Source organism: Aspergillus flavus, chromosome 7 (assembly GCF_009017415.1).
Source record: "Aspergillus flavus chromosome 7, complete sequence".
Classification (NCBI taxonomy): domain Eukaryota; kingdom Fungi; phylum Ascomycota; class Eurotiomycetes; order Eurotiales; family Aspergillaceae; genus Aspergillus; species Aspergillus flavus.
The window spans coordinates 1,660,238-1,684,728 of record NC_092404.1 but is presented as its reverse complement, the minus strand read 5'-3'; the positions used below and the strand labels follow the sequence as shown (position 1 = coordinate 1,684,728).

Here is a 24,491-nt window from a genome sequence, read left to right as displayed (position 1 = left end):
CAGCCAGTTTGTGGCTCCCAACTCAATTGCTGAGCATGACAACCTCTAGAAGCAAAGAGAGACATGTATTGGAAAATAGCGTCCTCGCCTTCAACCCTTCTCCAAGGTCGTACTTGGAGGCCTAGCTTACTACGGCAAAGTTCTAATCTCCTCACACCGAGCCATCCGTCGCATGACAGTTCCCAAAATAGAGGAAACAAAGGGTATATAAGACGCAATGAAGACCGGCATACTCAAACCGAGACAGAGCATCAGACAGGCAAAGAATCATCTACTCTTCAGTTGAAAGCTCATACCCAAAGTCTACCCACTTCCCAATCTACACTCTATACTCTTCTCAATACTACCTTGATAACGCACACGTAACCACAAATATGCAAACCCTCTCCATTCTCACTACCCTCCTGTTGGCGACCTCCTCCCTCGTCCTCGCCAATCCCACCAAGCCCGTTTGCGGCACCTGCAACCCTCTGTCGGGCCAAAACAACTGCGACATCACGACTTCGTGCATCAACACGGGCACCCGGTTCCATTGCGCCTGTCGCGCGGGCTACAAGGCGTCGAAGGACAACAATGATATCACCAAGCAGTTCCGGTTGAACATGCCCAATTACCAGTTCCTGGTCTTTACTCCGGAGTCGACTGTGTGTAATACGCTCTGCGATAACCCGTACGGAGCGAGCCCGAATTTGTGTGCCGAGGTGCCGATTCAGAATAGGTGCGAGGTTTAGGAGATGCATCAATAGATTATGGTTGGTGGGAATTGGTGACTATGCAGGTAGATAATGGGTGGTTGAAGGTGGTGGAGCGGTACTTGGTCGGTACTTTGATATGCATGGCTGTTGTCAGGGTTAATCTACATTCCTTTGTTGAGCTTAGCGCTATAGCTTTACTTTGTCGTTCCTTAACCAGAGCTCTAATTGAGATGTTGATTCTGTACCCACTGATACTCTTGGATATCATAATGAGGTATATATTGGTCCTGGACTCCATTGAGATACATTATGCACCATAACACCTGTGCCAAATCTAGCCTCTGGAAGAATCATCAATTCGGAACAATAGATAAAAAACGATAAACCGTGATTAGCCCCGATCAACTCATGGCAAGTAAACATTAGAGATTCTTTTTCGATGAGAACTATGGTGGAATACCCGTCTTTACATATCCATTTCCGCATCACCACCAACAAACATAAGACGTGTGCCGTTGCCATTGACTTGCCAGATCTGAGTGAACATCGTGTTAGCAACTGTCGAACTAGAAAAGGGGTTTTGTTGGAAATACTTACTCCTAACTGGTCATACTCGTCGATGGTCATCGTGAGCTGATCTTCAGTAAAGCCCTTAGCAAGCACACGTTCTCTGATCCTCCGCATATTGAGCTCGCCATCTTCGCCCACGGCTGCCGCACCGCTCTCCCACATGGAGCGAATGAGGTGGTAAATCTTGCTGCTGGGAGTCTGATCCGCAGTTCCCTGGCCATCGTTAGACAAAGACGCCTTGCTGACCTCAACAAGACGTAGTGCCTCATCCACGTCCTCCGGAACAACCTCCTCGCTAAAGCGAAGACGAGCGAGAGCCTGTGAAAGACGAACAACGCCCAGTAAAGTACGTGGAGTAACATGGGCGAATTGCTTCTTCTCGCTCTCATCGACCTTCTGCTGTTTCCTCATTCTAACATATGCACCGACCATGTAGTCCGAGACGGATGCAGGAACGACGGGCCGATAGGTACGTGCCTTCGCAATGTATTGGCGAACCTCGCTAGGGGTAAACATGACACCAGCATCTTCATTTTCGGGGTGCTTATTATGCATATGGACGTAAGTGACGTGATGTGCCAGTTCTTCATCGGAATCGCGTGAGGGAGTGTCGAGAATAAGGAACATGACATCGAAACGTGAAAGCAAAGCAGCAGGAAGGTTGATATTCTCGACGGGAGAAACACGTGGGTTATACCGCCCGTAAAGCGGGTTAGCAGCCGCCAAGATAGACGTGCGAGCATTGAGAGTGGTTGTGATTCCTGCCTTGGAGATTGAAATCGTCTGTTGCTCCATTACTTCGTGGATGGCAGTTCTGTCAGAGTCATCCATCTTATCAAACTCATCAATACAACAAATGCCATTGTCCGCCAGGACCAATGCACCTCCCTCCAATACCATCTCATCCGTCACAGGATCTCTCATCACAGCGGCCGTGAGACCGACGCCGCTGCTTCCTCGGCCCGTAGTGTACACGCCTCGAGGAGCGACCTTAGCAATATACTTCAGCAACTGAGACTTGGCAACACCAGGATCACCCATCAAACAAATGTTGATATCACCACGAATGTGCATGCCATCACCCATCTCTTTTGTGACACCTCCAATGAGCAAAAGAAGCAAGGCCTTCTTCACGTCAAGGTGGCCATAGATCTCAGGGGCAATCGAGCGTGCCAGGTACTCATACATGTTCCCAGACTTCTGGTGTTGTTCGATCTTGCGAAGAGTCCGGCTGTCCATCGCGAGTTCGTTGTAAGACTTCTTATGTTGCGTAATATGCTGAGCCTCCATGTAGGTGTCAGTCAACAATCCAGCACGGATGGCTCTGAACCCGGTGTACGGGGTGGGCAGGAAGATTCCTGCAATATCAACCACATCACCAGGGTTCAATTGTCGTGTCAGGCTGCCATGACAGTGAACAGTCATTGTGCGTGGAATATGACCAACGGGAACCTGATCTGCCATCTCCTGAATCTTCACTTCTTGGAAAGGAACGAACTTCGAAGCACGAGTAGACAAGAACAGCTGTCCCTTGGAGTTGTTCTGCTTACACTCATCTGACATGCACTCTGTCATGGGAAGGTATGACTTCGTAGTGATTGGTTGAAAGACCTCAGACCCACAGCGATCACAAGTGTAGGCATTGATTTGGACGGCTGGCTTGACATCCGACACACGAGTAGTTATGCCTCGGACAGTGATCAAGCCACCAAGATATTCTGCTCGTACATTTCGAACCGCAAGGGCTTTGGATTCACGTTCACTGCTTGATCCGGAAGGAGTAATTGGCTTGAAATTCAGGGTGTATCGACGGGTTAACTCAGGGGGGAAGATCGAGGGCGCTGCCGCTGCGTCCATGTCGGCTTCCATGGCCATAGTCATGGCCTCGTTCCGCTTTTCACGCTGTGACATGATAACATCAAGTACATCATCCTTGAATCTGTATTCGATCAGCATTGGGTTCACCTAAGCCTTCGGTTTCACCACATACGTGATCTCCTTGGTTTCCTTGGGCATGACAGCATCGGCAGCCTGTGAGAGAACATCAACATAGCGCTTGGTATTCTTCTGCACGGATTCAACAAGCTTAAGGTCTGTGTCCTCCGGAAGGGATTTCTCGAACTGCCATAATGTCAGTCACTGTGTTGAGGAACCGAATAGTCGAGTACGCACGGTAGCTAGGTCATCAAGCTCAATTAAGATATTTGTGCGCTCGCGATCTGCCACATCCTGGAGCATCTGCATATACTTCAGTTTTGGTTCGCGGCGCCTGCGGCCTGATCCTTCTCTCTGGGCTCCATTCTCATCTTCCGCATCATCCATAAAGTCATATTCATCGCTGGTGCGGTCTCCGTCAATGTGTAAGTCTTCAATAGCCTCAGTCGCAGCGGATGCAGAAGCTGATTCGAATGTTTTGAAGTGCGTGAGGAAATCCTTGAAGGCGTCCAACTGCGCCGCATAGTCAACAGGAGCATGGTACTGAAGTAAAGCCATGATGCGACAATGGGATGAACCAGTTTAGTTGACAAATTAACTGGCAAGTGATGCGAATGGCGACAGTACTAGACTCGCATCGATCGGGGGGGGCAGAAGGAAGCGGCGGGCGTACTTTTGGTGATTTCTCGGAGAAGTTGGTAGTGGATCAATTTCGGAACCCCAGCAACCTTAGGCCCAGAAACCTGAGGCGCAAAAACACGTCGCGACACGAAAACCGACGCGTTTCCATTCCTTATATTGCACTAGTCTCAAAAAGAACTAGTATTTTATGCACGTGTATCGGAGCGGATTAAGTCTCGGTCCGAGATCTATGGGCCGGCCGGCTCGGCGAACGGCGCATGGCGGGCGCTTGATTGCGGAGTCGATGTCCGGGGACATCTTGAGCTGCGGTCTTCTCTCTTCTTCAAGAGCTCTCCGCTGCTTCTAAACAGAACACATATACCCTCACAGCGCCTGAGAATGGCGCCCAAGAAACCCTCCACCACAGCCGAGGTTGCCCTCGTACCTTTGAAGAACTGTCTAGTGAACCTGCCGCCATCGCTGGTTGCACTGCTCGTCAACGCCAATACTGTAAGCTAGCTCCTCATCTACTGTGGATGTCAATTGGCTTCGAAAATTCTAATTCTTTGCCAGGCTGCACAAAATGTGATTGTCGAGCTGCAATACCGACCTACATCCGGAAAGGCCAGCGGCAATTCGACACAACGATCATGCTATCTGGGGTGGACGGGGATGCCAAGCAAGCGGAGGCTTGCGCCAGTTGTTGGAAAAGATGGCATCAATAGCGGTCCCTCTTCTAGAGAACAGGATATCTCTACTGTCGAAATGGATACTACATTTGGCAGAGTCTTGGGCCTTACCGAAGGACAAAGGGTACGCTACGCACATTAACAACTACGCTGCATGTTTAGGTATTCTAATACGGTGCTAGGTCGGAATATTCATTCACTTGGACCCTCCGGTAGCGCATACTATTAATATCGAGCCTCTAACTCCTGAGGACTGGGAAAGTATGGTGTTCATGTTCGACAAAACTGAGATTGCATTCACTGACTCATCCCGACCACAGTCATTGAGTTGCACGCAACTTTTCTGGAGCTTAACCTTCTTTCTCAAATCCGGGCTCTTCCAAATCCAACATACAGCACGGCTCAGCCAGACCATATGCATCCTCTTGCTCTGCATCTTTCCCCGACATCCACCGCCAATATTGTCATTACGTCTCTTACGCCGGCGCCGTCGGACACCTCCCCATTCGCCAAGATAGCACCCGATGCGGAAGTTATTGTTGCTCCGAAAGTGCGTCCCAGGAATACAAGAGGGACCCGAGGGGATAGTAGAAGTGTTAATGGGAGCAGCCGGAGAAGCGTCGGGGGGAGGAGTAGCGGAAGCACCGCGCGGACAAAGAGTAAATCAGACTCGACAAGCAGAGGATGTCTCTATTTCAGAGGTATCGATCGACAGTGGACTGAGCAGTACTTCGATGGAGAGTCTGAAGATGATACCAACAAGGGCCTCCGCGTTTGGGTAGAGCCCGAGATCCTTGCGTCCAACGAACTTCGTGGAGCCAGCTGGGCTTGCATCACTATCGTTCAACCTTCCGGCCTGAAACCTCCACTTGACCCTCAACAACAACTGAATCAAGCAGAACAAAAGTCAAACGAGGCTGGTGCGCCCAGCACAAAACTCGTTGCCAAAGTGCTTCCGTGGGTAGATGCTCCGCACAGTGAACACTTGGCTATGTCTACGCTGCTGTGTTCCGCTCTAGGTGCTGAGGGCATGGTAGGTGGCATCGTCCGTGTCGAAGCAGCCCCACCCCCATTGCAAAAATCAGCTGTCAAGTCAATCAAGGTCTATCCCTTCATGGCTGACACATCGAAGAAGAAGGATGGGTTAAAATTCGGTGCTGATACCGCAGCTGCAAAGGATGCGCTAGCCGAGCGTATAAAGGTAATATACGGTAGCCCTGGTTCAGAGAAGGGGTTACTGTCGGGACCTCTGACAGATGGAATGGTTCTCCCGAAGGCAGATAATCAGACAACAGTGTCTGCATTTGATGGTGCCATTATCCGATTTGACCCTCCCCTAAAGGCCGCTTCAGAACCAACATTCGGGTGGTTGCAGGGATCAGAACAGAAGTTGTCACTTGAAGTACAGTCTGAAATTCCCCGACCTTCAGATCAGGGCTCGTCCCCTATGCCCACGGAGGATACAATACCATCCACAGTACCAGAGATGGTGGGCATCGATAAGATCATCAGACAGTCTCTTGATAACCTAACTAAGTCGTCGTCAATCTTGTTGACTGGCGGACTTGGTTCTGGAAAGACGAAGCTTAGCCATCTCCTGGCACATCGACTTCGAAAAGACCACCTCTTCAATGTGAAATACTTCTCTTGTCGCAAGCTCGTTACTGACGAGACTCGAATCTCCAATATTAAAGAGACTTTGAACCGCCTTTTTATGTCCGCCTCCTGGTGCTCTCGCCTAGGCGGCCAGTCAGTCGTGATCTTGGATGATCTCGATAAACTGTGTCCGGTGGAAACGGAGCTACAGGTTGGAGGAGATAATGGCCGCAGCCGTCAGAACAGTGAAGTGATTTGCTCTATGGTGCGAGAATACTGCTCCATGAATTCTTCGGTGGTGCTATTGGCAACTGCACAGTCGAAGGAGTCGTTGAACAACGTGATAATCGGAGGCCATGTTGCCCGTGAAATCATTCATATAAGGGCTCCGGATAAAGAAGGCCGGCGGAAGGTGCTTGAGCAGCTGACAAGTCAAGATAAAGGCGCCAGTATCACTATGAACGGCCATGCACGAGAAGCTAGTGCATCTACCCAGGGCTCATGGTTAGATCCCTCGAATCCAGATAGCCGCCCGAGCTCTGCTGGAGCAGATGGTTTTGTCTTGAGTCGTGATATAGATTTCCTTGAACTAGCTGGCAAAACGGATGGATATATGCCTGGCGACTTGGTTCTCCTGGTCTCTCGGGCGAGAAATGAGGCTTTGATCCGCTCTGTCCAAGAGCTCTCCGGAACATCAAAGGCGATCACTCTCGGTGCTGACGACTTTGAAAATGCCATCAAAGGTTTCACACCAGCCTCCCTTCGTAACGTTACTCTCACGTCTTCTACTACAACATTTGCCGGCATTGGTGGCTTGCACGAGACTCGCCAGATGCTTTTAGAGACACTCCAATACCCTACCAAGTACGCTCCGATCTTTGCACAGTGTCCGCTGCGTCTGCGGTCTGGTTTGTTACTTTATGGCTTTCCTGGTTGCGGGAAAACACTTCTGGCTAGTGCGGTGGCAGGCGAGTGTGGCCTCAATTTCATAAGTGTCAAGGGTCCTGAAATCCTGAACAAATATATCGGTGCGAGTGAGAAAAGCGTACGAGACCTGTTTGAAAGAGCTCAAGCTGCTAGGCCCTGTGTCTTGTTCTTTGATGAATTCGACAGTATAGCACCCAAGCGTGGCCATGATTCCACAGGTGTCACAGATCGCGTGGTCAACCAACTGCTCACACAGATGGATGGAGCGGAAGGGCTTTCCGGAGTCTACGTTCTCGCCGCTACTTCTCGACCGGACTTGATCGATCCAGCACTGCTGCGCCCGGGTCGTCTAGACAAGTCTTTACTCTGCGATATGCCGAACCACACAGACCGTGCTGATATCATCAAAGCTGTCAGTTCGAAGTTGGTGATGAGCGACGAAGTGGTGGCTCGCCTAGATGAAGTTGCTGCACGAACAGAGGGCTTCTCTGGAGCTGATCTTCAAGCCGTCGTCTATAACGCCCACCTTGAAGCCGTCCATGATGCTCTCGGGGATCACAATGCTGATAAGCCAGCAGCCAAAAGCAATACCAAGCAGTCGACGAGTACCAGTACCAAGTCCTTCATCCAATTTCTTTACTCCACGTCGGAGCAGGCCAACGGAACGGTGTCTATGCCTCCACCTGCAGCCGTTGCGGCCAAGCTCGACGCAATCAAGAGTGCCCGGCGGCGCCAACGGCAAATTGCGCAAGGCACAACTAACGCCGCGACTCCTGCCGCAAATGAGACCACTCAGGAAGAGCCTCGTCAAGAGATCATTATCAAATGGGAGCACATGGAGCGATCACTCAACACAACACGCAGCTCACTCAGTGCAGCAGAGCGACGGCGACTGCAGGCGATCTACCGCGAGTTCGTGGTTGGTCGGAATGGCGAGATGCCTAACGGCGAGAGTAGTCAAGAGATTGGAGGGCGAACAAGCCTGATGTGATTACACAGTGATTTATGTACAGTGATATTCAATAGATCTGTATAGATGATTGTATATTGAATGTATAACTACCTATAACGCTGTTTGCCTAGATACCGATAGTGCTATTTATGCGGTCATCGTGAAGACAAAAGACCCCAGTATTGTCGAGAAGAACGATGATCCCATACCTCCAAGTCGAGCTAAAGAGGGTGTGGCGCTTCAACGCTCAGGTAGAGGTAGCTATATATTAAGTCAAGAAGCTATATTAAGTCAAGAAGTTTCTATACATGGGACTTCAAACAGTTGTCCAACTCCCAAGTATAGAAGTGAAAGTAAAGACCTAATCAAGTCGCGCTCCGTACCCGTTTCGAACCCTCAAGCAGGTAAAAAATGGACACCGAAACTCCATACCTCCAATTTAAGCCGATAAGAGTGCTTAAAAAAAAGTTTAGCATCTCCTTGATAAAGCGTGTCAACCTTGTGCAGGGGCCATGCTAATCTTCTCTGTATCGTTTCAAATTGACCGGATGCCTCGAGGGCAGTAGCCTTCTGTTGACGATAGTTTATATACCTTTACATTCTAATCTGTGATTGGCCAGTAAGCGAGAGGCCAGGAACATCAACCATCTAGGTTGGATGCGCACAGATGTGCTTCATTTGAGGCCAACGCCCGGCGAAAAGACTCAGTAACAGATTGAGAAACTAAAGCGTATCTGAACTCGCTCAGATAGCTGAGCAGGCACCGTAAATCGTAGCAAGATGCATACATCGCATACAAGGAAGTTACCAGTTTTGTGAATTCTTCGTATGAGCAGCTTCGACATACGTAGGAGTCAGGTATGTATGTGATGATGAACTATGGGATGGAAAAGCGGCGGTTCCAGTCATCGAAATTCCGTGCTAACGTGGCTTCTATCTACCTTGTGTTATATTGTCAGAACTTTTTCGGAAATACAACAACTTGTCTGGGTGGCGCAATTGGTTAGCGCGTCTGACTGTTAATCAGGAGGTTATGAGTTCGATCCTCATCCTGGACGGTTAACTTTTTATTTTTAATACTTCCGTTTACCCTTTGCGACTTCAAGCCACTAGGGGGGGTACGTGGTAGAGGTGAGAGCGACCAAGGTCATCCCGCTATCTGGATGGGTGTCTTTTTCCTTGGGGCAAAGCCTTGTACGGACCTGGATCGATGCTGGCGGAAATAGAAAGTCAGGCGAAACTGGTCTGCCTTAGTACCCATGTGTTCATCTGCTAGTGACCCTGCATTCGTGGACCTGGGTATAGAGGCAAACGACGGTTTGATGTCAAGTACAAAGATGGGTTCAATGCTATGAAGTAGCGAGTAGAGAGTATCAAGCGGAAGGGGAATAGAAAGGAAGGGCAGAGTAGTGAGTGTAACTGACGGAATCTAGCAATGATAAGCCCATTAGACTACAAACGAAAGAATCACATCGTGAGTATTCCATGAAGGTGGCGGAGATCTCCAGGCAAGCAGGGTAGCCAGCTACTTCATTCGTGCTGAATTGACTATCCATTGGCAGAATATTATTCGCTCGTCATACCGCGGGCAGGTAGTTAGTTGAACAAACCCTCGCGGTAAAGAACTTGGTAAATGTAGAACAGCTGTTTGAGTAGATAGAAAGTCATCACTGACTAGGATGTCAATGTTCAGTTTTTTAAGATAGGACTACAGCTGTGGTCCCTCCAAGGAGGAATTCGGCCCAGAAGGAGGCACTACTAAGTATACAGGCACGCTGCTGGAAAGGTTTAGTTTCTGCATTGAAACCTAACTGTGTGTATCGTTGAGAAGGTCAAAACAAGTTCCTGGTCTCATTCTGCACCGTATTAGGGCTATTCTTCGGTCTATTTCACGTACTCATCACGGTATGCATCAAAGCACACCCACCAGTCAGCTTACTAGATGTGTACTTAATTATCAAGAGGGTCACTTTCTGGCATATCTTGTTCAATAAATTCGGTGTTTGAGAATAGAGCAGAAACCGTGGTTACAATTAGCTTCCCACTGGGTGGTTTATAGCCGGCGGCTTGCAGACTGATTTCATCATCCAGTCATTTCTTTACAGATCAACAGTCGAGGCAGGGTGTGCATCAGTCGTCTCGGTGGCGCAATTGGTTAGCGCGTCTGACTGTTAATCAGGAGGTTGTGAGTTCGATCCTCACCTGGGACGTCTCTTTTCTTTTTGTTTTGTTGAAGCCCTAATACTTCTCCTGGAATAAGGTGGCAGACCCCAGGTCGAGTGTCCATCTGTTGTCTCGGTGGCGCAACTGGTTAGCGCGTCTGACTGTTAATCAGGAGGTTGTGAGTTCAAGCCTCACCTGGGACGTCTTTCCTTTTTGGTTGTTTATGGATAGCTTTTTGCTATCAGGATATTCGAGTAATGCGTGCATGCGTTTCGTAGAAGCCCGGGTGCTGGTTGAAAGTAAAGTAGGAAGTTATCCCTCTGCGAGATGACCACTGCCTAGTTCTAGGATTCTAATTTGGTCACAATCATTTCAATAGGGAAGAGAAAAGCAATACCAACAGCAACTTATTCCTTCTGGTTTGGTAAATCGAGTTTCGTGTGCAGCTTCAGCAAGGTGCCTTGCAGCACATAGTTTGTTGAGTTGGAGCCTTTTAGAGGGTTACATATTGCTGATCACAGTAATCCAAAGTCGAGGTCTAAAGAGCTAGCTAGATGGGTCGCTCAAGCTATCTCAGTCCATTGCAATATTGAGAGCTTATACACTAGTGGATTATTTGAAAGAGGGTTGACGTCTTATAGCGTCCGCATCCTGGTAGGATATTAGTTGAAGGGAAACATGAATGTGACAAGCCAGGGCGTAACATGATTGGGTGGAAGTTTGCCCATTCGTATAGCCTCGGGAAATCTGGTAATCACAGAGCCAAATATGCGAGACACTCTTACACCGAGAGTATTCAATTATACATATACTTCTTAATGGTGTTGTGATCTGCCCTAGCTTAGTCGGTAGGCCTGATCCCAACGGCGGATATCAATATCCTTCGGAACTAAGGAATATTCTACGTTCGAGAGCTTCTATGAATTTGCAGATTTATTTCATTGGAGAAGACAATTTCCCTTCCCAGTCAACAAATTCTCAAAAGAATTTGCTCTGGTTAACCCATACTTGGAGAGGTTGGATGCGGTTTCGAGTATAATGTTGGTTGTCTCCGTGATTTAGTTTACTCCCTAGAACAGTATATAGGACAACAAAAATGAAAAGGATGAAGAGATATGAAGATCTAAATAGAGGGCTTCGAACCCGTAAGAGCAATAGAGAGAGAAACGGAATCCATCTTCCAGGGTGTTAATATCCAGGTTCTATTTTCCCCCACTACCTATTATCTCTCTATTGGCACATGTTATCGAATAGGGGAACCGCTAAGATTTGCCATTAGTTAGACTAGTAGCGTGCCTGAATCGCAGTAGAGAGAATTCAGGAAGTAGAACCAACCTCATCGTGCACATTCCATTGGACCTGTGCGACAACAATAGGGGCCTGGTTCCGATCCTGCATAGCCATCAGACGCAGTATACACTTGCTGGTCTCCTTCCCTCTGTAATGAGCCTTACTCAGAGGTTGTCACGGTACGCTTTAGACTCGATTATCTTCTTTGGGTCCATTAAATGGCAGTCAAGATCGTCAGGGCTTGGTTGAGGAGCGTATCAGTCGCTTCCTAAGCAGCTTGCTACTCCCCAGTCTCAATTGAACCGCCATCCCATTCAACCATTACTGCGAATGTATGGTGGAACTAACGACATGACATTCTTCCAGCCGTTTCATTATCAGGTCATGGTCCACCAGTTTTGCATACTTAGGCTCTCCTCCCCAACGACCAACCCTCCTTCCTAGCTACAGCACCTCACCTGAGTCCAGATCCAGGATGCACAATCGCACAATAAAAATGGATATGCAGCAGTGGCACCTATCAGCACGACAAAAATCCGAGTGTAGAATTGTCGAGAAAAGCAAAAACAAACGTCCAGGATGAGGATCGAACTCATAACCTCCTGATTAACAGTCAGACGCGCTAACCAATTGCGCCACCCAGACATTTATATATTTTGGTTTCATTTTATTTTACATTATTAACCTACAATAATTTCAAGTGACTACTCAAAGCTGTCTTCACTATTGCCACGGAGCTTCACTCCGTGCCCTTTGAGAAGGGGAAGGGAAGGAAGGAAACAAAGGAAACTCGAGTTGTTATATCAAATATAGCATTATGATTTGAAAAATGTACATTTACTACTTACATATGTAAAGCATTCAAATCATACTATATATCGCATGAGTTTCATAGTAGCTCTCCTCAAATATCAAGGCACCAGCCTAGATACGACAGTCTGTCACTATCGTGGTTAACTGTAGTCAAGTTAAGCTTATCATAGCCCGCGATCCCGATCTCACAAAGTCACAGTATGCTTTTATCTAGCAGATACTGAATATCACAAAAAAGATGCTCTCCTTGCACGTACTCAGACCAGGCTTATCTACTCGCTGTGTTTGCAAATGGTCAAGAGTAACGGGAATATCCTGTATGTATAGTTATCTGCCGAATTAATGGAATAATATGTACGAGATGAACACCCTTGTCAATATTCCCGATGGAGATACCTACAATTAAAGAAGGAAGATGGCGCCTGACTGCTGGATTACCCAGGTAGATCTGCTTGTATACGTCTTGGGATAGAGAACTATTCTATATTCACTGGGCTATGTCAAAAAGGGTGAGCACCTGGAAACAATGAATCTATCATGCAAGTCACTAAAAACAGTAAATTGTAGAAGAGGGCTTCACATCGACCATAGGCCCACAGGGTAAGTATCTGGCAAATCGCTGTCTACCTAATCTGTTATATTATTGACCCCTCTGCCATATGATACCTCCTTTGATATAGGTTACCAACCCATATAAAGAAAGCTACACCGATAGGATTATTAATATCTTTCCGAGTTACCTAGGACTTTAGCATTCATCTCAAATACCTATTCGCTATTCTAGGACGGTAGCTCTTTGAGCTACTTATTCGGTTCTACCCGCCCTTTTTCTCTTTGCTCTCTAGTCTTCTGTCTCTCTGCATCTTCTCGGCCCAACCAAAAGCCAGATTGTTGCAACATCGGCAACGTTTGGGATTCTGACGCCTGATTACTATCCGGTCAGAATCAGGGCACAATGGTCAAGAAGACAACCTTACGAGCCAGTAAGGCTGCTTTCACTGTGAAAGCCCTTTTCCACTTGAGAATATATCACATTGAGGTAGAGCAGTCCAACTACAATATACTTTGCCTCCAGCTAATGCGACCCTCAGAAGGCCAGTTGGCATTATATCGGACAAGACAAGGCCAAGATTTTAAAAGAACAGTGTCATCCCGCAAGATCAGCAGATAGGGAAAACCTTATCCGCTAGACTAGATTGATACATATCAGTGGTGTATCTGATGAAACTGGACAGTTTCTCCGAACTTTCTTCCGTTACCTATCCCTGGGTGGTAAATAACCTGGTCGAAGACATGGATTCATGTGAAACAGATGGAGACATGCGCCAGCTATGGCAAAACATCGATATTGAAATCTTGATTCCAATGCTTGCAAGGGGAGGAAAGAATATGTAACCCCATGCCTTCGACAGGGGTACCAATCATCATTCGAAAACCTTTTCTCCGAAAAGTTCGATCCTGTCACCGTAGCGTCGCATACACTCGGATTCTACCTGTTGAGGACGAAGAGAACAGTACCTGCTATTACTGAATCTCTGGCTCCGGTTCAATTATCAAGAAGTTGAACATCATCTTTATCCCTAATTTCAACCCAGAGGATAAAGCATTCATCCGAAAATTTCCAGTCGACTACGGGCAATTGATTAAATATCTAGACGCCAAATACAATCAAAAATATATGCAGTGGAATCGCAAAAGTGCACATGGGAATGGAAAGCTTACTGAGGCAGGGAAGCATTTTCCACAGGTTGTATGGCCTCGCCAGCTTGAGTACAATGATGTCAAGTATCTTGAGTTCACAGATGTCTTTGGGTAGAAGAGGAACGTATGCCCGAACGGTGTTACTGAAAGACAAACTCGACGCAGTATTGGGCCATGAGCTTTTCTAGTGGCCCTGCCGTTTAGAACTCCCACAATACCCGACGAAGATCAAGAGTTCGCGCATTCGGTGCCGCCATTGGACCCCCCACACCTGCCTGCGGACGCGACTGCCCCTGAGATAAACGCTTTTCTGCGCACGCTGCACGACCGGGAGGTCTGCGGCACTGACTACCAGTCACCGTATGTACACCCACGGCTGATATCATTCCCACACGGGTTAGACAGGGCCCAGTGGGCGAGGGCCTGCCCACCGCGGTCAAGGCCTTATCTTATATCCGTCACCGGTAAACCTGATGCGGTGCATTGCTATACCGAAATCAAGGCCCCGTCACAGGTGGAAACAGGGCATTGTCAGTTGATGCTCTATCTGTTAATGGCGTGGGAAGTGGGAAGCAGACAGCATACAGGCGTGTTCCAATGTATGGGATCTGCAGTGATGGTATTGATTGTATCTCTGTGAAAGTTCTCTCAGGGCAAGTCAAGCGACATAGATTTTCGCACAAGAGAGCATACATGATCCACGTAATCCAAAAGATCTAGCAGATTATGAGGGTGTCAATGAGAATGGGCTTATTTGGTGCCCAATTCTTCAGGACTAGTTCCACTCAAATACTATGACCGCTTCCCACATATTCTCATACGCACACGGGCAGGCCAGTATGGATGCTATATTCGGGAAAGTCCGGCCGGCCGAACTCTTTTCTTCGAGGAATAGGCTAATGATGTTCTCGGTTCTTGAGCGATCTTTTGAGGCTGGTTTGATGGTGATAGTTCCTAATCTTCCGGAAAGACCAACCGACACTATGCTATCCAGCTAGATAGGGCAGGAAAATTTGGGAGTACAAACTTTATATTATCTATAACACGTCGAGTGAAACGGTCAAACGAGTAATATCCACATGTCACTATATATAGTGAGCTACAGGATATGAATGAGAGCAACATTCTTATAACTTGTAAACGAATGATCCAGGAAAATAAAGCCTCGTTACTGTTTGTCTTTCTACAGATTACAAATTCAGTGGAGATACTTTTATATTGCTTTGTTCTGTTTGATTTCAAACCCTACTTTTGTATCTAACTCATATCCTTCCTGGTTCATGCTCATATGGAATCTGGAATATCCTGTCCTTGTTCTGGAACTATGTACGCTGGTGGGGTATAATCCTGGAGAATGCACAGAAGGTACATGCTGTTCAAGCCTAGGAGAATATATATACGCTGGGGTATGTATATAATGCTAGAAAATCTATATTCAAACTAGGCCAGCATTGACCGTTATTCCAGGCTCGTACTAGAGGATATCCAATCTATAAAAACAAGATACCAGGTTATCTGGTTCTCTTCGGGAGCTACTATACCTCGCTCAGTCCATGTACATAGAGAATAGCGCAGCCTGCGGAAGGAACTTGAGAAGAACCATCAATTCACTATTGAAGTTAGTTGAATATTATTGAACTTTTTAAACGAATATTTTCCATATGATACTAAGGTTTGGTCAACGCATAGCAGAAAGAATTTGAGGGATTGCAGAGTGACATTTTAAAATAGATATGGCAAGTGGGTGTTTGTCATAAGAAGTCCAAAACTGACTCTGTCAATATGTTCGCAGTTGTAATTCAACTGAGAAATGCTGGGTCTTCTAAGAGTATTAAAGCACAGTGAGAAGCTCTAGTGAAAGTACTGAGTGAGGCAAAAAGGGAAAAACAAGTTGCAGAATCAAAAAGTTAACCGTCCAGGGTGAGGCTCGAACTCACAACCTCCTGATTAACAGTCAGACGCGCTAACCAGTTGCGCCACCCAGACGATTGTATAATCTTCAAATTTTTATAAAAGTTATCAAGTATAACTTCTATACTGGTTTGAAGCATAAAAAAACAACAGTCAACAAGCCCAAAAAAGCAATGATCTATCACTACCTAGATACTAGGTAAAGTTGCCTGGTATTATAATCAATGTGCCGAAATATGGTAAGATTCATGTGCACACTAGTATAGGAAGAGAATTAGAGGGGAGCTCCAAGCTGTGGTAGACCAATGTGTCACAGATAAAACATCGTATAGCCGAGATTGAGCCGAGCAGCCTAAGATGAGAATAAGGCGAACCCGACCATTCACCACTACATTGGATCTGAATTTTGTCCCCTTGCGTGTGAGTGACTTATTTATGTTCCTCTACCTAGCTCGACTTTTGCACAGATCACTGCAAAGTGACCTACTCCGTATACTTTGTAGATGATGATACCCTACCTTAACTTGCTTTTGACAACCTGATTTGTAGATGATCTTAGGCTTGGGGGTTACCCCGTATAAAACACCAATTTTCAATTTTTACCAGGAACTTGTCTGGGTGGCGCAACTGGTTAGCGCGTCTGACTGTTAATCAGGAGGTTGTGAGTTCGAGCCTCACCCTGGACGGTTAACTTTTTGCATTACTCACATTATACTATCTTTTTTTATCATTTTGAACTTCATTGTCAGTCAATATGATCTGGAAGCTTGCCCCCAGAGAGTTAGGCATAACATACTATTGCATGCTTAAGTCGTCCCAAGATTCTCGCACGATCCTTTATCATATCATTTCACGGTAGTGCCTCATTTCTGCGGCTTCAGCGGTTGTACATAAGCTATATATGTAGGGAGTACTCCGTAAAGTCGAACTGTTCTACTTATGCTTAAGCAGTGCTACGAGTAACTATAAAGTGTCCGTTCGCCGGACTAGAGGTACTCTAGGCGGATCGTGTTCATGGTTACCCGATGTAGCCAAATGTTCCTAAAACGGACTTAAGGTTCAGTTAGGTCGGGTGTACATCCGAAGGTATGCGGACGGTTATTCCTTATCAATTCCAAGCCGAGGGCCGAGTACGAGACAGGTCCCAATCATTGGGACGGGTTATTCATACCTTACCCTTTAATTACTTATCTATCCCTTCATGAACTTCCTTCTTTCCATATCCCTCCCCTTCCCAGCTGATTCGCCCTTTCCTGCCAAGTCCCTAGCTGCTACAAACCATTCTCCTCATCACCCCCGGCGCCTAACCCCAGATTTCCCCGCACCGTTATCATGCCGGTCTCCTCACAGTATCCGCCGGTTGACATCCCCAATGTCGACCTTTGGACATTTCTATTTGAACGCAAGGATAGGACCTTTCCAGATGACAACAGTACGCCCGCCCATTTTTGGCCACTTTTGGCCGTCTCCTCGGCTAGCGCCTCATTTATCCTGTATTCGGAAGCTAACGTATCTCGCCAGTCATTTATCAGGATGCCGACACACAACGATTTTACACCTACAAAACCCTAAAAGATGCAGCGCTTGCCTTTGGTCAAGGACTAAAAGCCATTTATGATTGGCGCAAAGGAGATGTTTTGGCGTTGTTCACTCCCAACAGCATTGACACCCCGGTGGTGATGTGGGGAGCTCATTGGGCTGGGGGCGTCGTATCCCCGGCAAACCCAGCCTACACGACCGAAGAACTGGCCTTCCAGCTGAAGAACTCGGGAGCGAAAGCTGTGATTACGCAGGTTCCCCAGCTGTCGGTAGTAAGAGAGGCCGCCAAGCAAGCCAACATCCCCGAGGACCGCATCATCCTCATTGGAGACAAGCGCGACCCAGAAGCCAGGTTGAAACATTTTACGTCTATCCGAAACATTTCGGGGGCAACCAGGTATCGCAAAACCAAGATCAATCCGGATAAGGATCTGTCATTCCTGGTTTATTCTTCGGGTACCACTGGTGTTCCTAAGGGTGTCATGCTTTCCCATAGGAATATCGTCGCCAACTCTCTTCAGTTGGCTGCAGGAGAGGCAGGCCATCTGACTTGGAATGGCGGTGCCGACGGCAAAGGAGACCGGGTACTAGCGTTTCTGCCATTCTTCCATATTTACGGTAGGCTCAGCTGCTAAGTGGATATATATTTCGAATATACTGACGGATTTACTAGGTTTGACCTGTCTTGTGCACCAAACACTGTACCAAGGCTACCGACTTGTGGTGATGGAGAGATTCGATATTGAAAAATGGTGTGCCCATGTTCAAAACTACCGCATCACGTTTAGCTACGTCGTTCCCCCGGTCGTTTTGTTGTTGAGCAAACATCCCATAGTCGACAAGTATGACCTCTCTAGTCTCCGCATGATGAACTCGGGTGCTGCCCCACTCACGCGCGAGCTCGTAGAGGCCGTATATGCACGGATCAAATGTGGTATCAAGCAAGGCTACGGTCTCAGCGAGACCAGCCCTACTACTCACACTCAGCCTTGGGAGGAATGGCGCACTAGCATCGGATCTGTCGGCAAACTGTTGCCGAACATGGAAGCCAAATACATGACCATGCCTGAGGATGAATCGGAACCGTGCGAGGTATCAGTAGGCGAGGTAGGCGAGTTGTACATGAAGGGTCCCAATATCTTCCAGGGGTACCACAACAACCCAGCCGCAACCGCCGATTGTCTTACCGACGGATGGTTCCGCACCGGAGACGTAGGCTACCAAGACAAGAACGGAAATTTCTACATCACGGACCGTGTCAAGGAGCTCATCAAGTACAAGGGCTTCCAGGTGGCTCCGGCAGAGCTGGAGGGTATCCTTGTGGACCACGAGGCAATCGACGATGTCGCCGTTATCGGGATTGAAAGTGAGGCTCACGGCACTGAGGTTCCGCTTGCTTTTGTTGTGCGGAGTGCGAAGAGCAAAGCCTCAGGCGCCAGCGCAGAACAAGAGGCAGCTAATATTATCAAATGGCTTGATGGTAAGGTCGCGTACCACAAGCGACTACGTGGTGGAGTACGCTTTGTGGACGCAATCCCCAAGAGCGTGAGCGGAAAGATCTTACGGAGAGTTCTCAAGGCGCAAGCAAAGGAGGCGGCGGCGGCACCCAAGGCCAAGCTGTAATTAGAATAGACCCAGCTATGGTACGAGTGGTTATTATGTATATACTATTTTTTGCATATCTAGCATAGTTAGCACCCGAGAATTCATTAGGCTAACTGGATATGAGCCGAAGCCCACTGAAAGTAGGGTATCTTGTGTATATTGTCAATGATGGTATGGATACCAGTAAGAGATACTGTTACCCATCAGGTAGCGCATGTCGCTCTACGGGAAAAAGCGCTTCACCATCGCATCCACATCCTCCCCTTCAACGACATCCACCTTCTCCCTAACCACCCGTTCGACCGCGTCATCAATCGGTTCATCGCCGTTGATCAAATCATACCAACCGTTTGTATCAGAACGAGCAAGCAACCGATCCGCCACAATAGCCACATCCTCCCTGGTCACATTGCCTCGCCCTTCCGTCTTACCAAACTGCACCTTTCCGGTGGCCGGCTCATCAGTCAGAGTACCTGGACGCAGACAAATGGCCTGGAAGGGCGAGGCCTGGCTCTGCTTACGCCGAGCCGCAAACGCAGTCAGGTACTCGTCCGCCTCCAGCTTCGCTTTCGCATACGCGGGGAGAACATTGTAGAATACGTTCTGGATAGCCTCCCAGCCCTCATCAGACATCCAGCTAGGCCGGACCCGCCGACTACCAAGCCAGGAGACGAGGAGGAATTTGGTCACACGGGGGGAAGCAAACGACGCAGAGATGAAGTGTTTTGCGGCGCGTTCGTCAATGGCAAACGTCCGTTCGGGGCCACCTTTACCGCCGGCACCTTTTGTTTGCACATTAGCCTCGAGTTCGTAAATAATATACTCCATCATATTTTCTGGATGGCATTGGGGCACATCAAGCGGGGTAGGTTGAGTATCTTTCGCATACCGGCTGACCATACTACATAATCCGGAGACACAGTGTCGATGATCTTCTTTGCGTCTTCATCACTCTTGATGTCATCTAGACTGGAAAGGAGGATGTTCAGTTTGCCCTTTGTGCCTTTGCCTCGCGCGAGAATCTCATTCTCATGCTCTGGATTGCGGATCACGCTGGTGACATTCCAGCCACGGTTGAGAAGAAGTGGGGTTAAATGGAGGGCAACTTTGCCGTGGCCGCCGAGGAGAAGGACTTGCATTGTGATTTTGTTCGTATTTCCTGTCGTTCTATACAATAGTATGTCCAAGCTATTTAGTAGGCTGATATCGCGAGGTATTTAGTTTCTGTTGATGAGGGGGCAGCACCAATGTGGTGCCTCAGGTTATTCATAGATGCATTAATAATGATGTCGTCATTTCAAGATGAATGCCTCAGGTATTGAGGACGCAATGTCTCAGTTTCCCAAGGGATAAAATCATAATCAATATTGATTATTGATTGATCTCCTGATGCCCCATACATTTGTGTCTGTGTCTCCCCGCGTCTAGTTCAGGTGAAACATATTGCTTCCCATCCCTTGACGAGTCCGTCTTTCTTCACTGTTACCCGGCTATCAGAGTTCTACTCCGGAGCATTTTCCCAATAGTCCCTCGCCCTTTACTCCGAGTTTGACTTTCGAATTCAAACAAAAGCCTTGTTACTGTTAAACCTTGCGAGAAAAAAAAAATACAGTACAAAAAAAAAAGGCAACCAAAAGGCCCTCACGCAATCCAAGAAAGGGCAAAATCAACAGGTTTAATTATTGAATCTCTCGTATCCCACAATCACCTAATCTGAAACACCGAGCTTCGGTTATTGACCGGGGAAAACAGGACCGCACATCCAAAGTTTGATCTCACCGTCGAATATTGATCTGATTTTCTAGCGGAGTGGGGGATGAAAAGTCCTTCTGGGCGGGGGAAGAAAGAAAATTGGAAAGAGTTCTAGACTTTCTTATTTTGATTTTTCATTGCTTTGCTCATTAAACTTCGAAGGAAAATAGATTAAAATGTGATTTCTGGAATCTTGTCGATTTTTAGCGAATGCCAGCTTTTGTCACTGGTTATTTTTGTGGCCTTTTCTGATTTAATTAATCGAAGGTTTGAAGGGTGGTGATATGGATCCCCCCTCCTCTCTCCGATCTTGAGTCTCTATCTGGAGAGTACTCCGTTTTCTGCGATGCATCCGTCTCGATCTTCTGTTTTTAAAGATGTGCCACTGCGGATGTGGTACTTTTAGCCGGGGTTGTGGTTGACCTGAGTTATGGAGTACTAAAGCGGTTTTAAACCATTGTCCTGGAGAGTTGGTATTGTATGTATTGAATGAGGTAATACGGGCACCAGTTTTAGGGCTATTTGACCCCTTTCGAGTCTAGTCAGGGGCATCCACCACAGAAATTTGGTCCGCGAAAGGGATGGGGGTGTTAGTGTGTTTTTGAACGATTGTATTGGCTGAGGTTCATTGAAGAGGTCGAAACTATCTACTGGCGTGCCGTATATCGGCACATTTGGTACAATCCATACTTCGAGAACTTTGGATACCTACTCCGTACACTTTTTAAACTCTTCGTACCGAAGGTACATATGATAAGTACCGGTACTAAGGACCAGGGTTGGTGTAGCAGAGCTGTATTTTATCGAGGCGGGTATGTAAGTATATGCTGAATTTCTTAAGTAGTGCGCGGACGAGGGGATGCAACCCCCATGAAATCACCGCTACTGTGCTGTATTGCACGAAGATTATAGGTATTGTGGTATATAGGCTCACCGTCTGTTTCATCTGCACGTTCTTGAGGGTGGCCCCCGTGGTGGTGAGGCTTGGTTTACGGAGTATCCACGATCTTAGATAACGAAGAGGCGGTAAGCTTGGGATAGGGCCAAGAGAACAAAAGTTGAACTGTTGGGTGCTCCGTGACAGCCCGAGGCTATCCATGTCAAGCGGACTACTAAGGTTTAGTCGGTATGCGACTATGCGTATTTTGATTAGGGGCATGTCTTTCTAAATATATCGCTGTCATGACTGGTTCAGCAATTCGTGTTGCTTGGTGGTTAATCTGGCGAGATTGTCGCTCACATAGTACAGTACTCCATACATATGTTTGCTTACTGTGACTTGTTCCCCTCTTTTCAGGACAATGGCTTTCAAGGATACATGACGCTCATGCAGCGAGCTCCACCATGCTCTTTGACAGTTCCGCCCGAGCCATATGAAAGACGTTATATGCATAAACACTACCATGGGTGCCGGGTGAAGCAGGATGAAACAATACCTGACTGATCTACTGTACCTCGGGTAGGATATATACATATATGCATGACCCGATAACCTCAACCGAATACCTATATCCCGAGCACGTGAGACATCAATGGCACCATAATAAGTCGATCATGTTAAGTGTTTGTTTATTATGTTGCTTTGACATCGGTCCGATCCATGTAAGTCTCTCATCTTGCACCTACCAGAACGCCTGCTATCCCGGTAGGGCTCGGAAATCGATACCCGTCTCGCTACACAGCCAGGGATGAACGGCAGCCGCTGTTACATCCAGCCACCGAAAACATTCCGGAAAGTATCCCTTGACTGCTGCGGTGTTGACAAGCCCCAGCCAAGAATGGTTGGAATAGACGAGAATCCTGTTATCTGAGTGTGCCAGTCCAATGGAACGCACATGTGTTCTGTTGGTAAGGGGGCGGGAAATGGCATGACATAACTTGATGCGGTCGGTTTGAGGGGTACATACATGCATATCCACCTGTCAGATGGACATTGCGCTCAGTAGCTTTGGCTTTGGGAACCACTGTGTACGGCCATGGCAGGTGACCTTGCCTAATCTTGCATAATCTTCTCCAGTCTCTGAGTGGAGGCATTTGAAATTAGTATCCATCCTAGTTCTGATGTAGGTACCGGTGATATGTTCTATTAAGTACTAGAGTCTAGAGACTGAGGTTGACTGAAGTCAACAAAATTGAGAAAGCATGTTGTGTTTCATTTCTCTGGACGGTTTGATCGACCTTAGCTTGTATGGCGTTTGGTCGCCTTGTCATACTAGGCAAGTTCCGCATCGTCACAGGCACGACTGTAGACTAAAGAAACTCCCAAACCAGATAGATTAATGGTGTATATAAATAGAGAGGCTCATAGATCTGCTGTATTATGCTTATCCGGCTGGGTATATCGTTTTCCAGATAGATTGGCTTTGCGGCATGAAAGCTGACGAAGCTTCCGGGGAAACGGAAAAGGTAAAGAAGCAGTGAGACACGCATTGACCAATAATGGATGACAATAATATAGAGTCAATCGTAGCAGTATAGAATATGTATTACTAGGTGGGTAGAGTGAAACCGTACCCATGATTTCAAATGTCAGACAGCGCGCGATTAAGCTAATCGTCTTAGCTGCATGTTGATTCTGCAACCATCATTTCATCGCCCACAAATCACCCCTCAGATAAGGGGAGGGGCTATATGATCGAGGTAGTACGATTCAGGTCAGCATGACACCTGCTGAGGTTTCCTGGGTCTCTGTTGGTCGGTGGTATAATAGCGGAAATGGGTATCTGTCCGACGTTGAACTGGTAGGACGGAGGGCTCCATATTCTGTGTGATGAGGGATGAGTCCACGGCTAATTCTCTTTAGGTAATCTCAACGGCTCCGAATGATTCCAGCAGAGTGACTGTTGTGACTGTTTCCTGTCACTCACTAGTGCCTAAAGTGGTGCTAGTCAAGGCTTGGTTAGTGAAGAAAGCCTGCCAACGATTAGTACTTACCACTCCGTAATGTCCGTCTTGCCCCGGCCCACCGGTAAGTACGGGTCAACACTCCATTTCTTTTTTTTTCCTTTTTCCGTTTTAATTTTCTCTCTTTTGGTTCTTTGCTTTTTCGCTGACTCAGTCTTTCTTGGCTGTCTACTCCGTAATACTTTCCAATCTTTTCTTGTTGATGTGGCTTGCCGATGACCCTAGGGCTGTTGCTGTAATATGGGACGTCTGTGGAGTCAGGCTGGTGGGCGTCACCACTCGATTTGGAAATTTGCCGTCTTCAAGGGCTTTCATCTGAAAGCCCTTCCATGGCTGTAGACGACTTGGCTTGTAGAATTGGGACATTATTGGTTTTCCCCTACACCAGCGACCCTTTCTATCTTTTGTTTTGAATTTACTAAAAAGAGATAACACACAACAACAATATCTTTCAGCATAAGAAGTCATTGTCGCCAGCCTCGAAACGGATCGAATCCAACATAGTATGAATACTTAACTGCTCATATTATCTCGTGTCGGCCAGGATCGTAAGCCGGAGATTAACACCGGGTATTTCTGTAGGTATTGGGCTTACACGCTATCAAAACAAAGCAGGTGCTCCGATATACTCTGACTATCCAACTAAGTTCCCGCGTCCAATGTACCCCATACTTGGAAGCAAAATAGATAAAAAAAAAAAATAAAAATAAAAAAAAGGTAGAATGCATATGTCAAGATGACGTCTTTCATTACCTACACAAAAGCAAAACTTGATTGCAAGCACAATGAGGCTTACAAGATTCATTTAGTGATGGAGAAAGAGAAAGA

The 24,491-nt window shown here is 47.2% G+C and overlaps 6 protein-coding genes and 6 non-coding genes across 12 annotated transcripts; 8 read left to right on the top strand and 4 right to left on the bottom strand.

Moving 5' to 3' along the window:
• Window positions 1-374: 374 nt before the first annotated feature.
• F9C07_2229635 (adhesin) lies at window positions 375-731 on the top strand (the record flags this gene model as incomplete). Its single annotated transcript, XM_041287206.2, has 1 exon — window positions 375-731. One exon carries the CDS (start codon window positions 375-377, stop codon window positions 729-731), a length of 357 nt encoding a protein of 118 aa, XP_041150326.2.
• Window positions 732-1,161: 430 nt separating this feature from the next.
• Window positions 1,162-3,758, bottom strand: F9C07_2062672 (DNA replication licensing factor MCM7; the record flags this gene model as incomplete). Its single annotated transcript, XM_041294703.1, has 4 exons — window positions 1,162-1,230; window positions 1,293-3,204; window positions 3,256-3,386; window positions 3,438-3,758. The coding sequence occupies 4 exons, from the start codon at window positions 3,756-3,758 to the stop codon at window positions 1,162-1,164; spliced, it is 2,433 nt and encodes an 810-aa protein (XP_041150325.1).
• Window positions 3,759-4,132: 374 nt separating this feature from the next.
• F9C07_2280938 (P-loop containing nucleoside triphosphate hydrolase protein) lies at window positions 4,133-8,416 on the top strand. Its single transcript, XM_041294713.2, has 4 exons — window positions 4,133-4,331; window positions 4,395-4,634; window positions 4,693-4,771; window positions 4,831-8,416. The coding sequence occupies exons 1-4, from the start codon at window positions 4,221-4,223 to the stop codon at window positions 8,022-8,024; spliced, it is 3,624 nt and encodes a 1,207-aa protein (XP_041150324.1). The 5' UTR covers window positions 4,133-4,220; the 3' UTR covers window positions 8,025-8,416.
• A 553-nt stretch (window positions 8,417-8,969) lies between these two features.
• F9C07_t81 lies at window positions 8,970-9,043 on the top strand. The gene has a single exon. It is a non-coding gene; the product is annotated as a tRNA-Asn (tRNA).
• A 1,078-nt stretch (window positions 9,044-10,121) lies between these two features.
• Window positions 10,122-10,195, top strand: F9C07_t82. The gene has a single exon. It is a non-coding gene; the product is annotated as a tRNA-Asn (tRNA).
• Window positions 10,196-10,277: 82 nt separating this feature from the next.
• F9C07_t83 lies at window positions 10,278-10,351 on the top strand. The gene has a single exon. It is a non-coding gene; the product is annotated as a tRNA-Asn (tRNA).
• Window positions 10,352-12,009: 1,658 nt separating this feature from the next.
• Window positions 12,010-12,083, bottom strand: F9C07_t78. Its single transcript has one exon. It is a non-coding gene; the product is annotated as a tRNA-Asn (tRNA).
• A 3,781-nt stretch (window positions 12,084-15,864) lies between these two features.
• Window positions 15,865-15,938, bottom strand: F9C07_t77. Its single transcript has one exon. It is a non-coding gene; the product is annotated as a tRNA-Asn (tRNA).
• Window positions 15,939-16,475: 537 nt separating this feature from the next.
• Window positions 16,476-16,549, top strand: F9C07_t84. Its single transcript has one exon. It is a non-coding gene; the product is annotated as a tRNA-Asn (tRNA).
• F9C07_2280937 (uncharacterized protein) lies at window positions 16,476-20,247 on the top strand. The gene is made up of 3 exons (XM_041294712.2): window positions 16,476-17,295; window positions 17,385-18,020; window positions 18,076-20,247. Exons 1-3 carry the CDS (start codon window positions 17,196-17,198, stop codon window positions 19,023-19,025), a joined length of 1,686 nt encoding a protein of 561 aa, XP_041150323.1. The 5' UTR covers window positions 16,476-17,195; the 3' UTR covers window positions 19,026-20,247.
• Window positions 19,108-20,222, bottom strand: F9C07_5772 (uncharacterized protein). Its single transcript, XM_071511393.1, has 2 exons — window positions 19,897-20,222; window positions 19,108-19,789 (listed from the first exon to the last, which is right to left on the bottom strand). The coding sequence occupies exons 1-2, from the start codon at window positions 20,144-20,146 to the stop codon at window positions 19,230-19,232; spliced, it is 810 nt and encodes a 269-aa protein (XP_071367001.1). The 5' UTR covers window positions 20,147-20,222; the 3' UTR covers window positions 19,108-19,229.
• Window positions 20,248-23,419: 3,172 nt separating the features above from the next.
• Window positions 23,420-24,002, top strand: F9C07_5771 (uncharacterized protein; the record flags this gene model as incomplete). Its single annotated transcript, XM_071511392.1, has 3 exons — window positions 23,420-23,500; window positions 23,818-23,838; window positions 23,889-24,002. The coding sequence occupies 3 exons, from the start codon at window positions 23,420-23,422 to the stop codon at window positions 24,000-24,002; spliced, it is 216 nt and encodes a 71-aa protein (XP_071367000.1).
• Window positions 24,003-24,491: the final 489 nt, after the last annotated feature.

Excerpts from the sequence above, each read along its gene's own strand:
- F9C07_2280938 (XM_041294713.2), top strand. The coding sequence starts at position 4,221 with ATGGCGCCCAAGAAACCCTCCACCACAGCCGAGGTTGCCCTCGTACCT. Across the intron at positions 4,635-4,692 it reads GCCTTACCGAAGGACAAAGG|GTCGGAATATTCATTCACTT; the intron begins GTACGCTACGCA and ends ATACGGTGCTAG. Across the intron at positions 4,772-4,830 it reads AACTCCTGAGGACTGGGAAA|TCATTGAGTTGCACGCAACT; the intron begins GTATGGTGTTCA and ends TCCCGACCACAG.
- F9C07_2280937 (XM_041294712.2), top strand. The coding sequence starts at position 17,196 with ATGCCGGTCTCCTCACAGTATCCGCCGGTTGACATCCCCAATGTCGAC. Across the intron at positions 17,296-17,384 it reads GACCTTTCCAGATGACAACA|TCATTTATCAGGATGCCGAC; the intron begins GTACGCCCGCCC and ends GTATCTCGCCAG. Across the intron at positions 18,021-18,075 it reads GCCATTCTTCCATATTTACG|GTTTGACCTGTCTTGTGCAC; the intron begins GTAGGCTCAGCT and ends CGGATTTACTAG.
- F9C07_5772 (XM_071511393.1), bottom strand. The coding sequence starts at position 20,146 with ATGCAAGTCCTTCTCCTCGGCGGCCACGGCAAAGTTGCCCTCCATTTA. Across the intron at positions 19,790-19,896 it reads TTATGTAGTATGGTCAGCCG|GTGCCGGCGGTAAAGGTGGC; the intron begins GTATGCGAAAGA and ends TGCAAACAAAAG.